The following is a 21,539-nucleotide window of genomic DNA, read 5'->3' on the forward strand; positions in this document are numbered from 1 at the left end:
ACTGAGGATCTGATAATGGAGATGACGGGTAGAATCGGGTGTGTATGTGTAAATAAAGTCTAATAACCTTTGCAGGTTTTTGGTTCTAAAGGTGCCTTTACGGGGCCACGAGAGTCCAGGCTGAAACTTATTCCAGGAATGCCATATTTGGCAAAACTTTATAAGATTTATGCGGTCTCCTGGGAAGTGATTTATCACTCTTTCAAGAGGCAGCATAATGAATTGGGTACCAGAACTCTGATATGGTAGAACACCGATATCTGGGTTGTGTCAAATTGTACTGGCAAATCTAGTCTTATACAACACCTCCAGGATATACCCTCCCGACTAACCTCTAGATCAGTAGTGAATCCCAAGCAACTGATCGACACCAGCTATAAGTTACGCAAAATCAAACACCTCACTAGAGGACACCTTAAAATAGGTGTATATTGCAAAATTTATAATTTTAGTTACTGTTACCCCAACCACGGTTACCCTGCCAGTACCAGTAATTGTCAATTATTCTTTTTGCAAGATAAAGATATAGAAATAGAAAAGATATAGAGTATAGGGAATTGGAGTAAAAAAAATTTTCCCAACTTTAAATTACAAAATGTAAACAAGGACCTGACAATAATCTCCAGCCTGTAACAGCAGAGCCTGGCATCATGTTTGTATATTTACGTATATGAGGGACGAACTGTAGGGCACCTTAAGGGCGGCAGCTGATTCTGAAGACTTTAAGGATCCAGCTGCGAAATAAAAGTAAAGTGTACATATTATATGGTAAAAACTGGGCCTATTTGTAACGTAAGGCAAATAATAAACTGTAAAGTTATATTGGGAGCTGTGTATAGAAATAAAATATAGACATTAAACAAGACATGACACTTCTACATACTATAATAAGAGTAACAGGAAGATATGATATAATGGGTAGTGAACATCATCACCCAATATATATAATGAGCAAGTGGTCTACAGATAAGCTCCAGATTAATATTAATATATATATATTGACCAGACCTAGAACCTGGTACAAGGTTAGCGATTCAAAAGGCAGCTTCAGAGATAACAAGGAGATCTAGAAATGATAAGGTGCTAACAGTTTACAAAAACAAGCAATAATTATCCTGATAGTAAAACATGCAGAGACATAACACATTCATACTCACGTATCTGCTAATGTACTCCAACATAGGGACCCAAAATGAAAATTACTAATTGGCGGAAAGCTCTACGCTTTCACCGCAAGCGCCATTAGGAGAAAGCAAGACAGAAACTGCAAACAGAAATATGCCTAGAGAGACAGTATAAAAGTAAATAAATACTTAGTGTCAGCTATTATATATTTATACTACTCTATCCCAAATTAATAAATACTACTCCCCAGAGTGTGCTTCTAAAGACAGCTACAACTTGCCTGCCAACAACTTTTCCCAGTTATCGGCCATGGGCTACAACGCCATGATAGAGCCCCCAAAAAGGGACATTGCAAACACTCCCAAAAAGAACTCAAAAAACCTGCGAATAAGGTCTCCTGAGTCGAGGAGCAGCGGTCCAATGGGTCCCGCTGATTAGCTACAACATAATCACCCCAATGAACCTTAAGTGGCTACAACGCACGTAGTGAAATAAAAAATTTTATAGGTTAGGCTCTCCCGCGTATACAACTAACCATTTCTAAACAATTTTAAATACCCGAGTCAACCTGTACACAATCGCAACGAAAGTCGTTAGACGTCTCTTTATTAACCCCGCGCTCATCTATACAAGTAACTCATAGGTGGGCAATACTGCCGAACCCGCAGGCCACTCCGAAAAATGGAATGGAAGTCTGCTCAAAATCTAATAAATGAGATACCGTCATCCATTGAAGGATTCCCTTCAATGCATGTAAGTCCCAGACATCGGTATCAAAGTTAATTGCATGACACTAGTAGAAGAAATTAATAAAATAAATTTAAGAAATGAAGGGAAAAAGGAAAAAGGAAATAAGAAATATGGCATGTTCCTAGAAAGAACCTCTGAAACCTAATTCAGAAGTAGCAAGCAAAAAAAATTGTTTTAAAAGGGAAAAAAACATGTAAGCTCTTCGGGGAAGGCACAGTCATAAAAAAGTCATTAGTTGGAACACATTAGTCAGAACAAAAAATGTGAAAAATTACACGTTCATCATTCGCTAGACAATATGTTTTCCACTCAACAAACCACGAGAAGGAAACTCAAGAGCATTAAAGAGGACACAAGAAATTAAGCAAGGACGGGGCAAATAATAAAAATAAATTCATCCATACAGTTATACCTGTAGTACAACAGGAAAGCAATTTATATGTAAAGAAAAAGTGGAGAAATAAAAAAAAAATTGTGTAGCAATGACCATAAAATTAAAACACGGCAAACTTGAGCACAAGCATAAAAGTCTGAAAAATGTCTGACATGCAGAATATGGGGGAAGTGGGTGGGACTTAGAGATTGATGGACAGGCATTGCGGACCATTAATCAAGCAGCTTTATATTCTCCCTAGTACCGGGGAGTAAAGGAATGAGCAATAAACAAACAAAATAAACATATAGAGTATACATTAAAAAAAGAAAGGAAACAGACGGTGGGGATAACCATATATGTTACTGAAACACCGATTTCAATAAAAGGCAAGAAAGGCATTGTAGCATGTGTAGTCCAGAGCTGTACCCCTAGAATAAATGAAATAAAGGTAAATACATATTAAATGCTTTTGGGGCGGGTACCGGATAGGTTGGAAGTAGCATCTAAACAGGAAAATATAAGAGAAGCATATAATTCAAGAAATTGTGAAACAGGACACTAGAATCGTTGTGCAAATATGACAAGTTAATACCCATAAATATGACAAATTAATATCCATACACTCAGAAAAGGAACATAGTAAATAAAATAAACCCGAATGCAATGGCAGAAAGCTTTTGTGGCTAAACAGGTGAAGGGGAAAAAAACAAATTAAAACATGTGATTCTTACATCAAGAACTTCCAATGATACGGCATAAAACATATATACTAATCAGTGACTGAAATGATATGTCTAAATGATGACAAACAGAACAGCTGCAGCATTAGAAGGAAAGAGAAGGTTGGGTTATAAAGGACCAACAGGAAATAACTGAAGTGAAACAACGCTGTATTCTCATGGCACGCAGCCATCATCTTCTCAACCGGAAAGGTAAAACTTATTTTATATGCATATCTATTAAGGTAAAAGCAGAGAAATGCTTCTATATAGTACAGAATATTTATACTATCATATAAGTTATACAAAGGATCATCTAGCTCTTAATGTAACAATAAACCATTGTAATTTTATGTGACTTTCTGTGTTGGATCCTGGTTCATATCAAACTTATTATAAAGACTTACACAATTTAACTCTTTATAGAACCATATTATTTAAAAGCGATTGTCATTCTCAGGACGTGGAAATATTCATCAGGAAATATTATAACCTAGCTCATTATTACAAATGTTTAAAATAAGCCAGTCCAGGCTGTATGCAGTCGGAGGACGAAACCACAATGCAAGCGAGGAAGTGTAGATAACGTTATAATATAGCAAACAGCACAAAAGCAATCATGCAAGACAAACAAAGCTGAAAAAGTCTGAGAAATACTTAGACAGTGAGAGGTTAAAAAGAATACCTGTGTAATTGACTGTTTAACTTGTACCACTTCAGCATAGAACAGGGACAAAAAACGAACGGAAAAGGGGGAGAGGAGAGGGAAAAAAATCACTTTCTGAGCTTTTAAAAGTGACTGCCGAAGCAGTGCTGGACTGATAAGGCAGCTAAAGTGGGCAAGCTTCCCAGATTCTCATGTCCTTGAGATAGTAAACTACAGCACTTGTTAAAAGCTACAGAAAGAAATGGCAGTTTCGGAAGCCTGGATAAGGATATGTGAGGGAAAAAAGGGTTTAGAACTTCAGCTCTTCGGACAAATTTAAATGGATTTATAAAGGCAGATTCGAAGCCCAAGAGGGAGTATATATGAAATATGACAATTACTAGTAATGTAGTAAGTTTTGTTCCAGAAAAAAAATTAAAACGCACACCACATGGGACTGAGAAGGAAAAAGAATAGTTTTATAGGGAATCAAAAAAATAATTTCTAGTTTGTACCAGAAGCCAAAAAGGTGTATGTAAGGTGTTAAGTTACCCCAATTGGTATCGTGCGGGCCACACCCTTATAAATGTTACACGGACCACGAACAGTCGGTAGAGCATCAGAAAGGAGGGCAGGGAGGGTTATTGTGGCCGAAAAAGGGGAACAAGAACAAAATGTTGTGGAGGAAGGAATTCAAATTAGACTTAAGGGAAAAAGAACGGCTATGGGGGTGGGGTGAGAGCACAGAACTGAGCAGCAGTGAAAAAGAGCAATCAGTTGAACTACGCAGTAAATAATAAAGAACAGAAAATGCGATTCAAAGTGAAAAAGCCAAGCCAGATTTAGACAACGGCATACAGAGATAAGAACTAAGAAAAAAACAGAGACGGTACAGTATAGTGCACACAAAAATCCCAATCAGACGGAGTGCAGAGACATACAAAAAGATGCAAAAGGAAAAAGAGCGGACCCGCAGACCACAAAAAAGGGGAGATAAGAGATACAGAATCAGGAAATGTATGTAACAGCGGAAAAGATAACACAGGAGCATGAGATAGAAACTACATATCCATGAGGAGAAACGGAAATCAAAGGTTCTAATGCTGCACTATGCAAAAAAGCCGAGAAAAGTACAGGAAGAAGGGGGGCCGTGGGCTGTTAGAGGGAAAGCATAGTTCAGAAAACTAAAAGAACTGAATAGGGTGTTATGGGAAGTGTAGTGCACAAAGATTTGGATACGGCTTGCATTTGTTCAAAGTCATGGGAGGCAGAGAAGTTTAGAGATAAGGGGAAAACAGCAGTTGAACAGCGGTAAGCAGCTACAAAGCGGAGCCCCGTAATTAGTATTTGCAGCTGAAAAGAGAAGAGAGTTGTAGGAAGTAGGAGGGACAGTCCCGAGGCAATAATAAAAAAAAATCTCGAGGATAACTGTGTCAGCACAAGCAAAAGTATGTGCCGCACACACAGAGTAAAGGCAATAGCATTTGTGGAAAGGTGGGGGCTGTCAGGTATAGGAACAGAGAAACCAGAAGGATTTTAGAAGGGAGCAATCTGAAAACGTGCTGTTCTCCTAGGGTAAAGAAAATTCCCCCGATCCGGGAGTATACAGAGAAAAACGGAGCAGGATTAGACCCAGGGGATTAATAGGAAGAGGTAGACAGAGAAAGTTAGGATGAAGGAGAGCAGGGAAAGGGATTGGGGGGGGCGACAGAAGAAGAAAGAACAGAATACATAGTGAGGACAAGGATTTGATAAGGAGGGATTAAGACAGAACACAGGGTGGGATGGGAAACAGAAAATGCACAATCTCTGAGGATTGTTAAGCGAGTATGCTAGCATAAAGACCAATCCAAAGATTTTGAACATTGAAATAAACTTACAGCAAACCCCAAATCGCAGTCGCCTGGATTCGGTGTTATGCATCATTCACACAACAAGCACAGTCTTGCGCACATCTTTCAAATCAAAGGGATGGACAGAATAGGAGAAAGAAAAAAAAAGGTGAGAAAAAACAGAACAGAATATAGAAAGACAGAAACGAAGGTTTGACCACAAATAGAGATCAGCGTAGACAAGGGCAGAGAAGCAGGTGTGTTAGGTCAGTGCAAGGCATGAAGACATTCAGGGAAGAAAGTAAAAAGACAGAAGAATAAAGGAGTATTTAAAGTGGGGGTGAGAATGGACAGAACATTAATGCCCCTGAAGTGGGCAGTGGCCGTGATAGGGAAAAAATGAAGGAATAACAGCAGGGAGAGTGGGGAAGGAAAAATGAAAGAAAAAGAGAAAAAAGTGATAGAAAGATAACATAGAACATTTGAACGCACAATATAAGTATCCCCTCTTGCGTTCAAAAGAAGAGAAAGGAGGATAGAGTGAACGGTCAGCGTACGGCTGGTCACCACTGTTTTAATTTCCCCCTCTTGGACCTCTTTCTGACTCCAGATCACACGGGGGACTAAAGATACCTATTTCACATAACAGGCTCTGTCTGATTTCTCCCACCTTCATTGTCACCCAATCACAAGGAGGTCTGTTCTGGGTTTGCATTAGGGGCTGTAATCGAATTCTAATTCCCATAACTACTGCTTTCAGTCTTCCTGGAGCTAGGTATACTCTGAGCCATTTATGTTCCCAGATAATGCCTAATAAAAATCTGTCTAAGTTTCTCCAGAAACTGAGTGTATGTGATGTGCCTTGTAAGCTAAATGTAAGGTAAAGAGAAGATAGAATAAAGACAGAGATAGGTTTAAATAGATAGATACATTTTATTTCTTACCCAAAGACAAGTCTTCAAGTTGGTACGAATACAGACATCAGACTTTAATCAGGTACAATCAGCAGACAGATTCTGGGTACAACCGGACAGAGCCCTGCCGTCTGACAGAAGCGTTGGGGAAAAATTCCAAAGCTATGGCAATTTGTCCCCTCTTTTATACACAAATCTCTCCATAGAAGTCTATGGTGAGATACCTAGCTCTCAATTTCTGAGATGATACTTTCCCACACAGTCTTATCAGCATGTTTTGGGCAGCGTTGAGATAACAGTTCCACATCTGTCTGTGTCGCAATACTTTTCACACCATCTTAAGAACTCTGTATAACCTCTGTAGCCTTCTATACAAAACTAATAGACTCCATTTTGTTCATCTGATTTAAAGTGACAGTTGTACCAGTTTGTGTCAGGACTCATTGTTCAGACCTGCTTTTTGCAGATTCTCAAATATTAAATCACTTTCTTGTTGTTTGGCCCAGTCAGTACTTTTTCAGTTGTTTTAGCTATTTAAGGTATGTAAATTGACCCACCACTATTCCAGTGGATGGATCCCAAGCGGGGACACATATTAACTTACAGGAAAAGCAAGTCCTTGCGCAGCCAGTCATAGATTTTTAAACCTAGCTGGTATTTTTACAGCCTGAGTCCTAAAATCTGGCCTTCCACCCTTCCGGTGGATCCAGTGAGGGTCTCTTGCTGCAGTATAATTATACACATGTTATCGAAGACACCCAGCGGCTTCAAACATTGTACTCGGTGCAACCGGACCATCTCAGTTACAGATACCCACGCCTGGTGTATCCAGTGCCTTGTGCCCGACCATAGCCCAGCCGCTTGTAGTCTGTGTCTTCATATGAAGAAACGGACCCAAGCGTCTCGAAGCCCAGCGAGAAAAACTTTTTGGGGCTTAGTCCGGTCCTTCGACGTCGACATCAACATTGGTACCAAGGTCATCGACATCGACAGGAGCATTGACGTCGAGGAGAGAAGTAATGGGTGCTTAGAGACCAACTCGCGCTGGGAGCAGTGAGGCGTCGAGTGGGTCTCCACCTGTCTCGAGGCCTCCTGTTATGCAGGCCCACCCAGGACCGACTTTCGTTGAACCCGGCCACGAGGAGACGTGAGGATTTCACGTCCTTATCGGTACTGAGGAGTTTCGATGACGGGCGTTGAGCGAAGGCTAAGAAGCATCGTCATCATTCTCTTTCGCACGGTACCAGGAGCTCCAGGGTGTCGAGAGAGTCGGCACCGAGAGGACCGCTCCCCCTCGGTACAGGAGGTGTCAATGTATCGGTCTGTCGGCAGCCCGGTACCTACTCCCGAGCCCCCATGGATTCTGACACCGCCTGTTCCACCGGCCCCGCAGCCTTCTCCAATGGCGACTCTTGACAAGCGTATCCGGGCCTTGTTTCCAGAACTTCTGGAAAGCTTACTGCGACAATCAGCTCCGGTATCGGGGGTGCTTGCACCTTCTGTGCCATCTGCTGTAGCGGTGTCTGGCCCTTCTCCTGTGGTGAGGTCTCCGACTCCGGTGCCGCCTGCAGTATCGGCGTCAGCTGCCACCAAGGTCGACTCCCCTTCGACGTCGGTGGAGGGAGCTTTGCCGCAGTCGGATCGGGCATCGACTTCTCGACATCGCCACAGAGGACATCGTTCCTTGGCGTCAAGGTAGGTCCAGTGTCAGAGTACCTTGACACAAGTTGTGTCTGATACTGAGCAGGAGCGCTCGTTTGAATCAGAGGAAGATCCCAGATAGTTCTCTTCCAATGAGTCCTTTGAGATTCCCTCTGACCCTTTTCCTCTGCTGGAAAGAAGACTATCTCCACCAGAGATAGTCTTTTGTCCACGAAATGGCTACGGCTATTGCCTTCCCTGTGGAGGTTGAGGATGAGCCCAGGTCTGACATGCTGGAAGTCCTGGATTATTCTTTTCCACCTAAAGAGGCTGTGACAGTCCCTTTGCCTAAGGTACTGAAGGAAGTCCTTATGAGAAACTGATCTGCCCCTCTGTCTGGCCCTGTGATTCCCAAGAAAGCTGAGTCTCAATACCGGATCCACGGTGAACCTGGATTGATGAGGTCCCAATTACCCCACAATTCCATGGTGGTGGATTCCGCTCTCAAGAGAGCTAGGAGTACTAGAGACTATGCTTCAGCGCCCCCAGGCAGAGAAGCTAGGACTCTTGACTCTTTTGGGAGAAAGACATATCAGGCCGCTATGCTCGCTGCCAAGATCCAGTCATACCAGCTCTTCACGAGCATACACTTGCGGGACTCGATAAGTCAACTGTCCATCTTGGTTGATGCACTCCCTACGGAGTTGGCCGAGCCTTTTCGCCAGGTGGTCAGGCAGCAGAAGGCGTGTCGCAAGTTCCTGGCCAGGGGTACTTTTGACGTGACATCCAGAATCGCTGCTCAAGGTATAGTGATGCACAGACTCTCATGGCTGCGTGTTTCTGACCTGGATCATTCTGTCCAGAAGCGGATGGTGGATGTTCCTTGCCTGGGGGACAGTCTTTTTGGAGAGAAAGTAGAGGATCTTGTTAATCAGATTAAGTAGCATAATGATGCTAGGGATTCTCTCTCCCACCAGGCGCCTTCTGCTACAGCCTCCTCATCTAGGAGGTTTTTTGGAGGGAAGAGAAGTGCTCCCAACTCCACCCCCCTAGACCCATTTTGATTCTGTTCCAGGCTCCACTCAGTTAGTTGATTTTGGTTTCAGGTCAATCTATGTTATATCCTCGTCGTTGCGAGGCCCAGTTGACCAATGTTCATTGTTTTGAGTGAGCCTGGTTGCTAGGGATACCCCAGATGTGAGAACAAGCAGCCTGCTTGTCCTTGGAGAAAGCAAAGATACTTACCTGTAGCAGGTATTCTCCGAGGACAGCAGGCTGACCCCGCCCTCCTCCCCTTTGGAGTCGTCGTTGTTGTTTTTATGCTTTTTGATTAAACTATAGAGGCACGCTCGTGCAGCAGGCGGGAAGTCGTTCGCTCATGCGCAGCTCGCGTTGCTCGTGCGACGGAACTCTCTGGAAAGACTTTATTATTTTGCTTGCAAAATTTTTCCCGATTCCTGGGCCGCCGCGGACGTCGACCCACTTGTAAGAACAATCAGCCTGCTGTCCTCGGAGAATACCTGCTACAAGTAAGTATTTTCACTTTACCATGCATGATCAATTTTTTTTATAAATGTTGTAATTTAGTTTATGATAGTTTACATACACTGCTCTGGATCCCATTTAATATACATGTTGCTATATTTTGTATTGTACTTTATGATTATAATTTTTAGTATGACACCCCTGAAGCAGCACATTAGTGGGTGAAACATGGACCAAGTCAGGTGATCTTTTAATAGACATTTATATTGAGATTATGTCTGGACCCACTGTGTATTGCTTCTATTTTTGGTGCAGATCTGAACAGCCTCTATTTTGTGCTGCTAGGAAGAGGAATGGCCAGCAGGAAAAAGGAGGTGATAATGTCTTTGTACGAGTCTCTGGTGAGACTTCATTTAGTGTACTGTGTACAGTTCTGGAGACCGCACCTTCAAAAAGATATCAGGATGGAGCCAGTCCAGAGGGAGCTACTAAAATGGTCAATGGTCTTTGTCATAAAGCATGAGGCGACAGACTTGACAATCTCAATACATATACTTTGGAAGAAAGGCAAGAGAGCAGAGATATGATAAGAGACTTTTAAATAACTCCATTACATAAATGCGCAGGAGGCGAGTCTCTTTCAGTTGAACGGAAGCTCTGGAATGAGGAGGCATAGGATGAAGGTGAAAGGGGACAGACTCAGGAGTAACCTAAGGAAATACTTCTTCATGGTAAAGACAAAGATTATATCTGAATTTAAGAAAGCTTGGGACAAATACCGAGGATCTCGAAGGCAGAAGAAGGGATTGTAGATGATATGAATGGGCAGACTGGATAAGCCTCCATTGAAGATGTGGTCATCAGTCCACATATTCACATCTCATTACTGCCTTCAGCAGGATACCCGACGCGACAGTCATTGTGGACAATCAGTGCTGCAGAATCTGTTTGGGGTTTAGAATCCAACTCCACCCCCCCTAGACCCATTTTGGTTCTGTTCCAAGCTCCACTCTGTTAGTTGTTTATGGTTTCAGGTCAATCTAAGTTATGTCCTTGCCGCAGGGCTGCCGAGAGGGGGGGACAAAATTCCCGGGGCCCGGGCCTCCAAGGGGGGCCCGGCGCCGCAGTCCCACCTGCCACCGGGCCGGGCCCCTTCCATATGAACCCCCACCAGCAGAAGTGCTGTCTTCTGACTCCGGCGTGCGCGGCCCACACAGACACGCTCCTCTCAGCTGATCTTCGCTGTACTCTGCAGGGCTTCTGTGCACTGTGGCCAGTGATGTGACTGCAAAATGGGAGAAGCCTTGCAGAGTACAGTGAAGATCAGCTGAGAGGAGCGCGTCTGTGTGGGCCGCGCACGCCGGAGTCAGAAGACAGCACTTCTGCTGGCAATGGTTCGGGTGGAAGGGGCCCGGCCCGATGGCGGAGGCGGGTGGGACTGTGGCGCCAGGCCCCCCTCAGGGGGGGGGGGGGCGGAGACAACGTGGGGGGGTGGCAGTGGGAGCAGGGCCCAGAGGGCAGGGCTGGGGGCCCAGGGGCGGCCTTGTCCCGGGCCCGACCCAGTCTCTCGGCGGCCCTGCCTCGCCCTTGCGAGGCCCAGTTGACCAATGATCGTTGTATTGAGTGAGCCTGGTTGCTAGGGATACCCCAGATGTGAGAACAAGCAGCCTGCTTGTCCTCGGAGAAAGCGAAGATACGTACCTGTAGCAGGTATTGTCCGAGGACAGCAGGCTGATTGTTCTTACAAACCCGCCCACCTCCCCTTTGGAGTTATTTGTTTCTTTTTATGCTTTTTGTTTTAACTGCGGAACTCGTTCATGTGACGGGCAGGAAATTAGTCTGTGCATGCGCGGTGTACGCTGCATGCGCACCAGAAGACTCTGGCAAAACGTTTTTTATATTTTGCTTGCAAAATGCCGATTCCTGGGCCGACGCGGATGTCGACCCACATGTGAGAACAATCAGCCTGCTGTCCTCGGAGAATACCTGCTACAGGTAAGTATCTTCTCCCTAGAGGGCACGCAATGAAGCTACAAAGTAGTAAATTTAAAACGAATGGAAGAAAATTTTTCTTCACTCAACGTGTAATTTGTTGCCAGAGAATGTGGTAAAAGCAGTTAGCAGGGTTTAAAAAAGGTTTCGATGGCTTCCTAAAGGAAAAGTCTATAGACCATTATTAAAATGGACTTGGGGAAAATCCACTGCTTATTTCTAGGATAAGCAGCATAAAATGTATTATACTTTTTTGGGATCTTGCCAGGTACTTGTGACCTGAATTGGCCCCTGTTGGAAACCAGGATGCTGAGCCTGATGAGCCTTCAGTTTGTCCCAGTATGGCAATACTTATGACTTTTTATAGATGGACCACACATAGGCAGTCCCTTATTTCTAACTAGTAAAAAAGGCCCGTTTCGTAAACAAATGAAACGGGCTCTAGCAAGGCTATAGAGAGAGTGAGAGTGTGTATATGTATGTGTGTCTGTGTGTGTGTGACACAGAGAAAGTGTGTGTGTGTGTCTCTGTGTGAAAAAGAGTGTGCACAGGTAGGGTGAAAATGAAGAGACAGCAGTGAAATTTTACATAGGACAGCTGAACCATTTGAGGCATGTTTGTGTGTCTGTGTGAGAGAGTGTGTATATGTATGTGGGTGCGTGTGTTTGTGAGATAGAGACAGTGTTAGTGTGTGTGTGTGCATCTGTGTGAAAGAGAGTGTGAAAGGGTAGGGTCAAAATGAAGAGACAGCATTATAATTGTACATAGCACAGCACAAACATGAGGCAGTTATTGCCTTATCTCCCCTGCCGCCCCCTCCATACCCAGCGATTCGTTCCTTGTCTTCCATCCCCTCTGTGTATGTGTGTGAGAGAGAGAGAGAGAGAGAGAGGTGCTAGCAGTCCCTGTGATAGTGGTAGGTCAGTTGCTCATTACAGCCAGTTAAGAGTGAGAGTGTGTGTGTATGTGCTGTTTTTTTTTCCTTTCCTCATATGTCCTCCGTGTCCGTTGTTTGTGTGGAGAGCAGAGATCTATATGGTCCTTTTAGAGTTGCTGTTGATGTCGCGTAGCAACTGTGTGCTGCTGGTTTTCATTGTTCCGCAATGTGTCTTATGTCACGTTCCGTCGCTTAGTAACGGGTTCGCGATGTGATTGGTTGAGTGTCATTGGTCCGCCCTCGACGTCATGACGTTTTACGTGGGGGGACGGGGTCAACACTCATGGGCGAATTCCTGGTTTCACCACCATGCATTTAGAACGTTGGGACTTGTGGAGGCTTCAGAACGTTGGAGGTGCGTTTTATATAGAGAGATAATCTTTTGCTATTGTTTTGAGTAGCGTTTGCTATTGTTTTGGGTGAGCAAGAATAATGCCAATCTCTGCCTACTGCCAGCAAGCTCCGCCTACTGGCTTCAGCCCATTTAATGGGCTAGATAGGCTCATACCATCTTCTATTCTCAATCTAACCTCCTTCCACAGTACATATCTTTAAGAGAAGTTTAGTCTTTCTCTCCTAGTTGTGTTGAGGTTGTTGGGTCTCATCTTTTTGCCAAGCATTCTGAACCCACAGTATCTAATTCCAAATTCTCAGTAATCTTTACTCAGTGACACTCTTTTAATGGCTGACAGTACTTGGAAGATGGTCCGTTCAAATGCAAATTGAAGTCGATTGCTGGAGAAATCTGAAAGCAAACATCAATAGCTTTGGGAAAAGCATAAGATAAAAAGAATATAGACCCAATAATCAAAATGATTTATCCAGGCTGGAGTGGGTCATGAGGGGGTATTCAGTGGCACTTAATTGGGCAGTGCCATTGAATATCCCCTCTGACCAATTTAGGCACTTTCTGGGTAGTGTCAGAGAGGTCTGGGGACAGAGTTTGGGTGGAGCCAGAAGTTATTGCAGGCACTGGCAATATTCAGTTCCACTGCCCACATAACCAATCAGGGAAGGAGGACCAGTTACAGGAAATCACTGTCCTTTCTTTGCTTGGTTAGCTATGCGGGTTTGGCACTGAATATTGGCTGTTTTTTGCATAACTTGTGGGTACCACCGCTGACCCAGGTATTCAGAGCCAACGCTGACTACTTCTGGCTCAGTATTGACGAATATGTTCTTCTCTGAAGGGCTGTGCTTTCCAGATCAGACTGCTCTCCTTGATGGAGTGGGTTTCAGTAAGTTCTTGCTTTTGGGGAGGGAAGTCACCACAAGGCAGGGTGTGGGTCTTTCACTGGTAATAGCCAGTATTAAATATAGTGGCTGAATTTCTTTTCTGTCCCAGAAGAGGGTGGGTTTGGAATCCATGGAGAAGTTCATATTGCTGCTGACCTGTGATCACTGGACTGTTCGCTGACTGTTTCTATCTGTTCCATCTTTAGGAATTGGCTATTTTACCTTGCCATACTTGGTACACGCTGGTGCAGCCTTTGTTCATGCCTGCGAGTGGAATCCTCATGCAGTGACAGCACTGAGGAAGAACCTGCAGCTGAATGGTGTGTCAGAGCGGTGTCAAGTTCATGAAGGGGACAACAGACAGGTGAGCTTTGAGCAACACTGTGTACTTTCTACTTCATTGGACAAGAGCTGCAGGAGACTCTCTGCATTGGAGGGGTGATTTCTGTTATCCATCCTGTGCAGGCTAGGAATAGGAATTGTTTTCACTCTATGCACATTGCTGTTCCTTCCATTCCTGAAATCTGTAGCCCAGTATCTTGTATCCTTTCCCAAGGAAAGAGAGAGAGAGAATTCCTTTCTCATTTTCTCTCCTCTCTTTACCCAGCTTCATGGGGGGGTGTGGGGGGGTTCCCTCTAAAAGAAAGTAGAAGAACTGAGATGCCTTTCTTCAGGGCCCCTATAAGTGTGTACAAAAGGGCTATTTCCATATGTAATATTTAAAATCAGATTCGCCAGACCTGGCACTGGATTCTGATCCACTATATGCAGTGAACACAGTAAAACGGATAGTAGAGCAGGGTTTCTCAAGTCAGTCTTAGAGTACACACTAGCTAGTGTATTTTTCAGGATATCTGTGAAAAGACCATTTGTTTATCTTAGCTTTTTCTTTTTATCTTGGGGGCTAATTGATTTTTAAAGTATGTTTTGGGAATGAATGTGTTGTATGCTTTCCTATATCCATTGGAGTTCCTTTGTGTTTTATGTTATATAATGGTTTTATTGTAAACCATTATTGTAATGCGGTCAGTCAAGGTCAAGGTCCATAAACTATGATTAATATGGATGAGACTGATCTTCATACAGTGCCTACATTGCATGCAAATCTGTCTTGCATAGTCAATAGTTGTACCCTGATTTTTAAAGCCATGACAGGATGGGCTGAGCTCTTTGTGTAGCACATTAATGTTATATGGGCTCTGCAGTCTTAGGGTGCATCTCAATGTCTGTCCTCTTTCTAAAGGCTGCACATCTGTCAGTGCCACAGAACTGCATTTTTGATAGCTGGTCTTAGGAAGTAGAACAAGGCACCAGTCATACTTAGGGCAGAAGAATTAATCTTGTTTTTAAGGAAGAGACTCAAGGCCTATTCATTTGCCCAGACTTTTGATTTTGTGGCTTAGGCCAGGAGTTTTATTTCTTGCAGATACTTTTTAGTATCTTTTTAGTTATCTTGTTTTTCATTCTTAATCTTTGATGCTACTTTATTTGTATTTGTGATCTGGAATGCAGACTAACCAGGTGGTACTTCAGAACTGGCTTAAGAGACACTGTTATATAGAGAGCCAATAACCCCATAATCCTGCCTGGATTACTGAGTGCATCATGCAGTTCCTCCCAAATAGTAAAAGAGACACTCTTATAATACCTTGAGAATGGTGCCTTTTTTTCACAAATAAGAGTTTGGGTATTCATATATCATGTCCCATTCCCTTTCATTTATTTGTATTCCAGTGCAGCACTTTAACTCTTGAAAGTAATTCTGTTACTAGTGTATAGGGACTATATACAATCTTATTTCCTTTAAATCAGGGGTTCTTAACCTTTTTTGGTTCTTGCACTCTTTAACTGATCAGTGAAACCCTTGCACCCACTTCCTAAATCATGTGTCCACTAGTAACAACTGACAGTTATATGTGTCACTGTTAGCTGCTAACAGTGCTAACTGCTAATATGTCACTAAAATTACAATAATACACAGTTATACTAGCAAAAAAGTCACTTAAAGCTACATTGTTACATAATTTGTATGTAATGTTGTTGAATAAAATATGGTAAAAATATACCTGTTTGAATAGTAAGAGAAATTTTCAACCCAAGGAATTTAGCCAGCTATTAAGTTACTTGGGCAACTTCCTTTGAAAACTGTCCTAAAAACTGCTTTCATTCTGTCTAGAAAGTTTCAATAAATTGCCTCAGATTTCAAGACCCTTCTCTGTACCCCATTTGATCTCTTCCCGCACCTCTTGGTGTTGTGGACACCACTGGTTAAGAACCCCTTCTTTAAATGGAGAAGTAGAAATATCTGCCCCATCCCATCAGTGTGTCCCCCCCATTTCCCCATCCAAAAAAGGGTATGCACAGATGTAGTCTAGACCTTAGCTGCTCTGTCTCACTCCTCTTAAAAAAAAAAAAAAGCCAAGACCAACTTATTTATCCCTCCCTGTATCTTTTTCTCTCCCCCCTTTTCTTTCTTGTTTTGGTAACTTTCTTTATTGTGTAATCCAGGCAGTCTAATGCACAAGAACAATTTCACAGAGTTCCAACCCAAAAACGTATACAAATAGGACAACTCAAAATCTTAGATTGTTGGCACATCGTTTACTTTTTTTGCTTGTCTTCCAGCTAGCCTTATGTGACGTAGCTGACAGAGTGAATTTAGGGCTGATCCCCAGCTCTGAGGAGGGATGGCCTGTTGCCTGCCAGGTACTCAAGCAAGAAAAAGGGGGAGTTCTACATATTCATCAAAATGTTGAGTCTTTCCAGGAAAAAGTCGTTCCGTGTCCTAACAACCATCAGCAACACCTTTGTATGGGAAACATGTACCAAGAACACAACAGTGCCAACCAACAGGATCAGAAGAGTGGTACAAGTGCATCTGGGGATTTGGAGAATGACAGGTGGGGGACTGTGATGAAGCCTGAATGGCAAACATGGGCAGAGTCCACTGAAGTCAAAATTGGAATTTTGCTTCAGGATATACACAGGAAACCATGGAAAACAAAGATTCTGCACATTGAACGAGTGAAATCTTATGCTCCTCATGTGGACCACATGGTCATGGACCTGGAATGTCGACCCCTGAACCTGTAAACACTCGTGAAATGCTGAATGAGACCAACAAGTTTTACTGGCCCATAAAGCTCCCCAAGGATTAGTGAGTCCTTTTCAGTTAGATAAATGTGTCTGTGCCCAGAAGTCAGCTCAGCTTGGCATTAATATTCACCATCTCTGCTGGAACCTTTATTCTCATTTTATTTAGCTTAGTTTATTTTGACTTGATATACCGCTCTTCAGGTAAATCAGAGCGTTGTACAATTAAAAACATAAAAGAAAAGGAACTCCATTCACTAAGAAAGGAAAGAGAATGAAAGCAAATAAAAAAAAAAAATGACATGTACATGTCTACGTCCTTCAGACCTTGGCTGACTAGTAGAGTTTTGCTTATTTAAATCCTTTCTTCAAGGTGTTGCCACAGATTCCTTATTAGGAAATTGTCACACACTGGGAAGCCATTAGATGTGTGCTTTTTAAAGAGCTCTTTGGATGTTGGGACTGGGACTCATGGTCAAACTGGTAGGCCAGTGTTTTCTGTCAACATAACATCATGTATGCATTTTAATTTATTCTTTTTTTGAACAGGTATAGGAATCATGTTGCAGGAATTTATTATTTTTTGTATTTCTTTTAAATGTGCTGGTGGTTTAGATGGCTTGAGTTATGCATTGAATGCAGATTAGTAGTATGGTACAGCTGATGTCTGATCTGTATGAAAGCTGCTAGTAACTTTCTAGACGGTACTTGAATGGGAACTGAAAGTTATTTATTTAAGTTTTTACCTTTCACATCTCACTAAAAGAATCATAACTTGGTACACCAAATATATGACAAATAAAATGACTGTGTATAAAGATATATGATAATCCATCCACATGTCCAACGGAAGGAATATACCCATTTCCATTTGGGATGAAAAAAGGGGCAAGTTATTGTGTACCATCTTGCTCCCTATTTGTAAGATTTTCTGTAAAGAGAAATTGTTTCTTGCTCATTCATTACAACATGGTAGCATGTGTCAAGTTAGCTCACACCTTAATGATTATCCAGGGGAAACTGAAATCTGAATTTCCAAAAATATAAAAATAAAAACCAAAATCCAGTTCTGTGACATCTTACTAAGAATCCCACTCTGCACCTCTTCCCGCAACCTGATACTGTTCATGTTTCCATCCCAGTGTCTTTACTCAGGATATGAATTGAATGCTGTTTCACCCTGCACTGACGCTGAAGAACATGGATTTGAGGTATCTCAGTCATTGCACAAGAAAAGTGTTTCACAGGAAGATATCAGACTGGGATTAAACAACATCAATAGTTAAAATGACATTTGGCTGGGAATCATGAGGTGGTTTTGGTTCTGGTTTTGGAATATTTATCATCAGCTGTTCTAGAACAAATTCCTTCCCTTTTTTCATTCTTTACATCCTATAATATTCAGATGACAGCTTCAGATGAGTGTGTATAATTCCATTGTATTCAGGCTCTTGTTAAGGTGTTGACTAATTCAATTAAAGAGGACTATTATTCTTGCTTCAGCCTGTAGTACAAAGAAAGCAATAGTCAGGTCTAAATGCACCCAACTCCTCAGCAATGATCATTCTACTGCAATATATCAGCATAAGTAGGTTCGATTCCTTGACTCTTGCAGCAAAATTTTAAATATTTCCAGAGTTCACTATATTAATAGCTCTCTGGGCCTGGTTGTAACTTCAGCATAAGTTTTAGTATACTGAGTTTTCTTGTTTCAGCATATTCCCACAGATTCTAAATAGCTCGCCTAGAGCTCCACGCCAGAATCCAAGCAGATTCTATAACAATGCACATGACTTAACAAGCTAATGAGCACTAATAACAGCACTTAAGCAATAATGAGCATTAATTAGAATTGTGCACAACTCGCTAAGCATATTCTGTAACAAAATGCGCCAATCTTCTAATGCGTGGAGGCAAAAAGGGGTGTGGTTCTAGGTGGGGAAATGGGTGGTTTGTGGGCGTTCTGAAATTTACATGCATAGTTATAGAATATGGCCCAATGCATGTAAATCTACATGCCTGGATTTATGCTGCATTTTCATTGGTGTAAACATAGTGTAGTTTTAGGTGCTGAGATATCAACTAAGTATATTCTGTAATTGGCACGTAAATCTAGGCGCTGATTATAGAATATGCTTAGTTGGCATTAATTTTAGCATTGATTATTTTAGGTGCCATATATAGAATCTCCCCCATTATCCATTCACTAAAGAGCTACAGCCACATTGTAGATTGGTTAATTCAAATTAGGAATATCAGGGACAGTCTAGTGGCTCCGTGGCAGAGCTGTGCTATGCAGAGGACTAAGATATATGATTACTGGCTTAGGTTGCTCCAGTCTGGCTAAAATAGATATGTTGCAGAGTTTGTGTTCACAGCTTTTTGGGTAGGGTGTCCTGGACATCACACAACAGTGACTCCTAGTGGCTAGATTTAAGGCCCATGATTGAAAGCTTTGAGGAGAAGCCCTGGTGCATGCCTCCTGGCTGAGAACTGTTAAACGCAATGAATTATCTAGGTTAATTGTGCGGGGATATAAAAGACAGAAAATAATCCCTGTGTAAGTTGCAAATAAAGGCACATGGCATAGATCCCAGCCCTAATGCCAACTGAGCTTGAAATCTAAAGGAGCATGAAGAAATGTATAAGCCCCCTCAAAAAATTAGGAGCATCTGATTATACAGAAAGAAACACAGAACTGAGAAAACAGAGATGTAATTGGTAAGTATTTACATTAGGACTTATGTAGTTGGTCAGTCTGTGGTGAAATGAGGATTGATGTGAATTGAGATGGCTTATATGTTAGGCTCTCTGCCCAGTGCTGTCAAGTCCTTCACCTTTAGAGCAGGGTAGGGACATGCAATGTGTTTACCTGAACCACTGGCTCAAAGCTAGCTGACATTATAGATGACTGAGATTTAATGAATAACCTAATACTTTCATCATTTACCTCATTGTGATGTACATTTCAGATATGCCGATTTCATGATGATTGCTCTGAGCCAAGACTCAGGTAGATGGGTATGAGTGATACAATCCTAGCAAGAAACTCAAAATCAGAAACCCTTCCAACATCCCTCTCATCATGATGATATAGGGCATCTAGTTTAATAAACCACCTGTCACAAAATGCCTAGCTACCTGCCTGGGGTTACCCCACAGCCACTTTAGAGGGTCTATCCCCAGCACAGCTCAGGTCCACCTGCACCTGCTGCTTGTGGTCTACACTAGCACCCTCCTTCCACTGACTGGGTCCCAACCGCCTCTAGGTGAGTCTCCCACTCTCAAATATCCTTGGTGGTTCCTAGGTTACTGGGGCAACACTCCCAGTGTTCCCACAGTCCCTAGAAAGTACCCACAGACCTAATACACAACCACTAGGATTCTTAGTCAGTCCAAACAAGTAGAGGCAATAAACTAAAAATGTTTATGGTCCATGGAAAATTACAACAATGAACAAAAAAGGTGCAATCAGCAGAACAATAACAGGTAACTGAAATATGGATCAATTATAACACTATCTAAACATTTGTTCACTAAGTAGTACCTGGGGAGATAGGCCATATAGCTGCTCACAGGTTATCAAATATAACTGTTCACAGAACCTTGTCTCTTTTCTGCCTGGCTAAGACTGGAGAAAAAAGCCAGTATATCCTAGATGAATTGCGCTTCTGGGCCAATCAGAGCCCAGAACAACAAATTTTAAAAGTAGGTGGCCACGTTACTGCAGGTTACCACTTAAGTGTGTTAACTAAAGAAGGAACAGTCATTTCTCTGTAACAACTTTAAACGTAAACATGCACCACCTGCTGGCCAAACTAGAGAAATACACTTCAAGAAATAATACAGTTTTACAGGCTTAAAAACACACTTTTGTCACACCACCATACTACCTACATAACTTACTAGTTATCAATGGTATCTCTCCTAAATATCAGAATATCATTACAACTATAGAAATAATGGGCAACAAACAAGTTAGAGGTTGATTGAATGAAGTACATTTGTGTCTAGCTTTCAAGAATTACACTTCCTTCATCAGATCAGTGCAAAAAGGGCTAAGGATGATTTTGTCAGAATATACAGGTAAATTGTAGTTTGAATTATGAGAACAATGTTTTCAAAGTTGTAAAGTAAAAGCAAGGGGCAAGGCTGATATGTTTGGAGAGGGATGAGAAAAGTGAGGGATTCAAACATGATGCAAAAATGTACTGCCACTCTGTTAAGTGGTTCATTATATTAAGGTATCTATCTATGTTTGGATGAAGGTATGCCAATATATTTTGTCTACATACATATAGGTTTGTGTGTGTCTATATATAGATAGAGAGAGAGAGGGATATGCAGACATAGACTGAGGCAGTATTGGTCACCTCATTTTTCTATAGCTCTGTCATCCCTCTTTAAAGAGTTGCATGTCTTTAAAAAAAAAAAAAATATATATATATATATATATGCATTCTTGTATCCCACTGTTACCCAAAAACAAGTTTCAGTTCAAAGTGGCTTACAAATTTCATTCTGGGTAGCAGTTACAGTATTTGTTTACATTTACAGTTTAGTTTTGTCTTATAGTGATGGTTTGCAAGTGCAGTTTATATTGTGGTTGTGAGTTATATGATGGTTTATGATTAGTAATATAGTGTTATTTTATATACATATGGATATGGAAAGCAAAGGTCGTCTTAGTGAGTGCCGCTATAGTAATGTCTTTCATTATTGTTCATTGAGCTCTTATTCAGTCAGCCCTATTTTTCCTCTCAACGTGGCAGTGTGAAATAGTTATATTCCTT

At 42.0% G+C, this 21,539-nt stretch overlaps 1 protein-coding gene across 3 annotated transcripts in view; it reads left to right on the forward strand.

Annotated features, from left to right (window-relative positions):
- TRMT12 (tRNA methyltransferase 12 homolog) overlaps window positions 1–17,817 on the forward strand; it is a 68,793-nt gene extending 50,976 nt beyond the window's left edge. For 2 of the 3 annotated variants that reach the window (XM_030209688.1, XM_030209689.1), the window contains 2 exons: window positions 13,860–14,017; window positions 16,279–17,817. In XM_030209688.1, coding sequence (XP_030065548.1) covers window positions 13,860–14,017; window positions 16,279–16,746 — 626 coding nt within the window. In that variant the 3' untranslated portion in view covers window positions 16,747–17,817. The remainder of the gene's footprint in view (window positions 1–13,859; window positions 14,018–16,278) is intronic. The other variant, XM_030209687.1, reaches the window with a different exon arrangement.
- The last annotated feature ends 3,722 nt before the right edge of the window (window positions 17,818–21,539 follow it).

Source organism: Microcaecilia unicolor, chromosome 7 (genome assembly GCF_901765095.1).
Source record: "Microcaecilia unicolor chromosome 7, aMicUni1.1, whole genome shotgun sequence".
Classification (NCBI taxonomy): domain Eukaryota; kingdom Metazoa; phylum Chordata; class Amphibia; order Gymnophiona; family Siphonopidae; genus Microcaecilia; species Microcaecilia unicolor.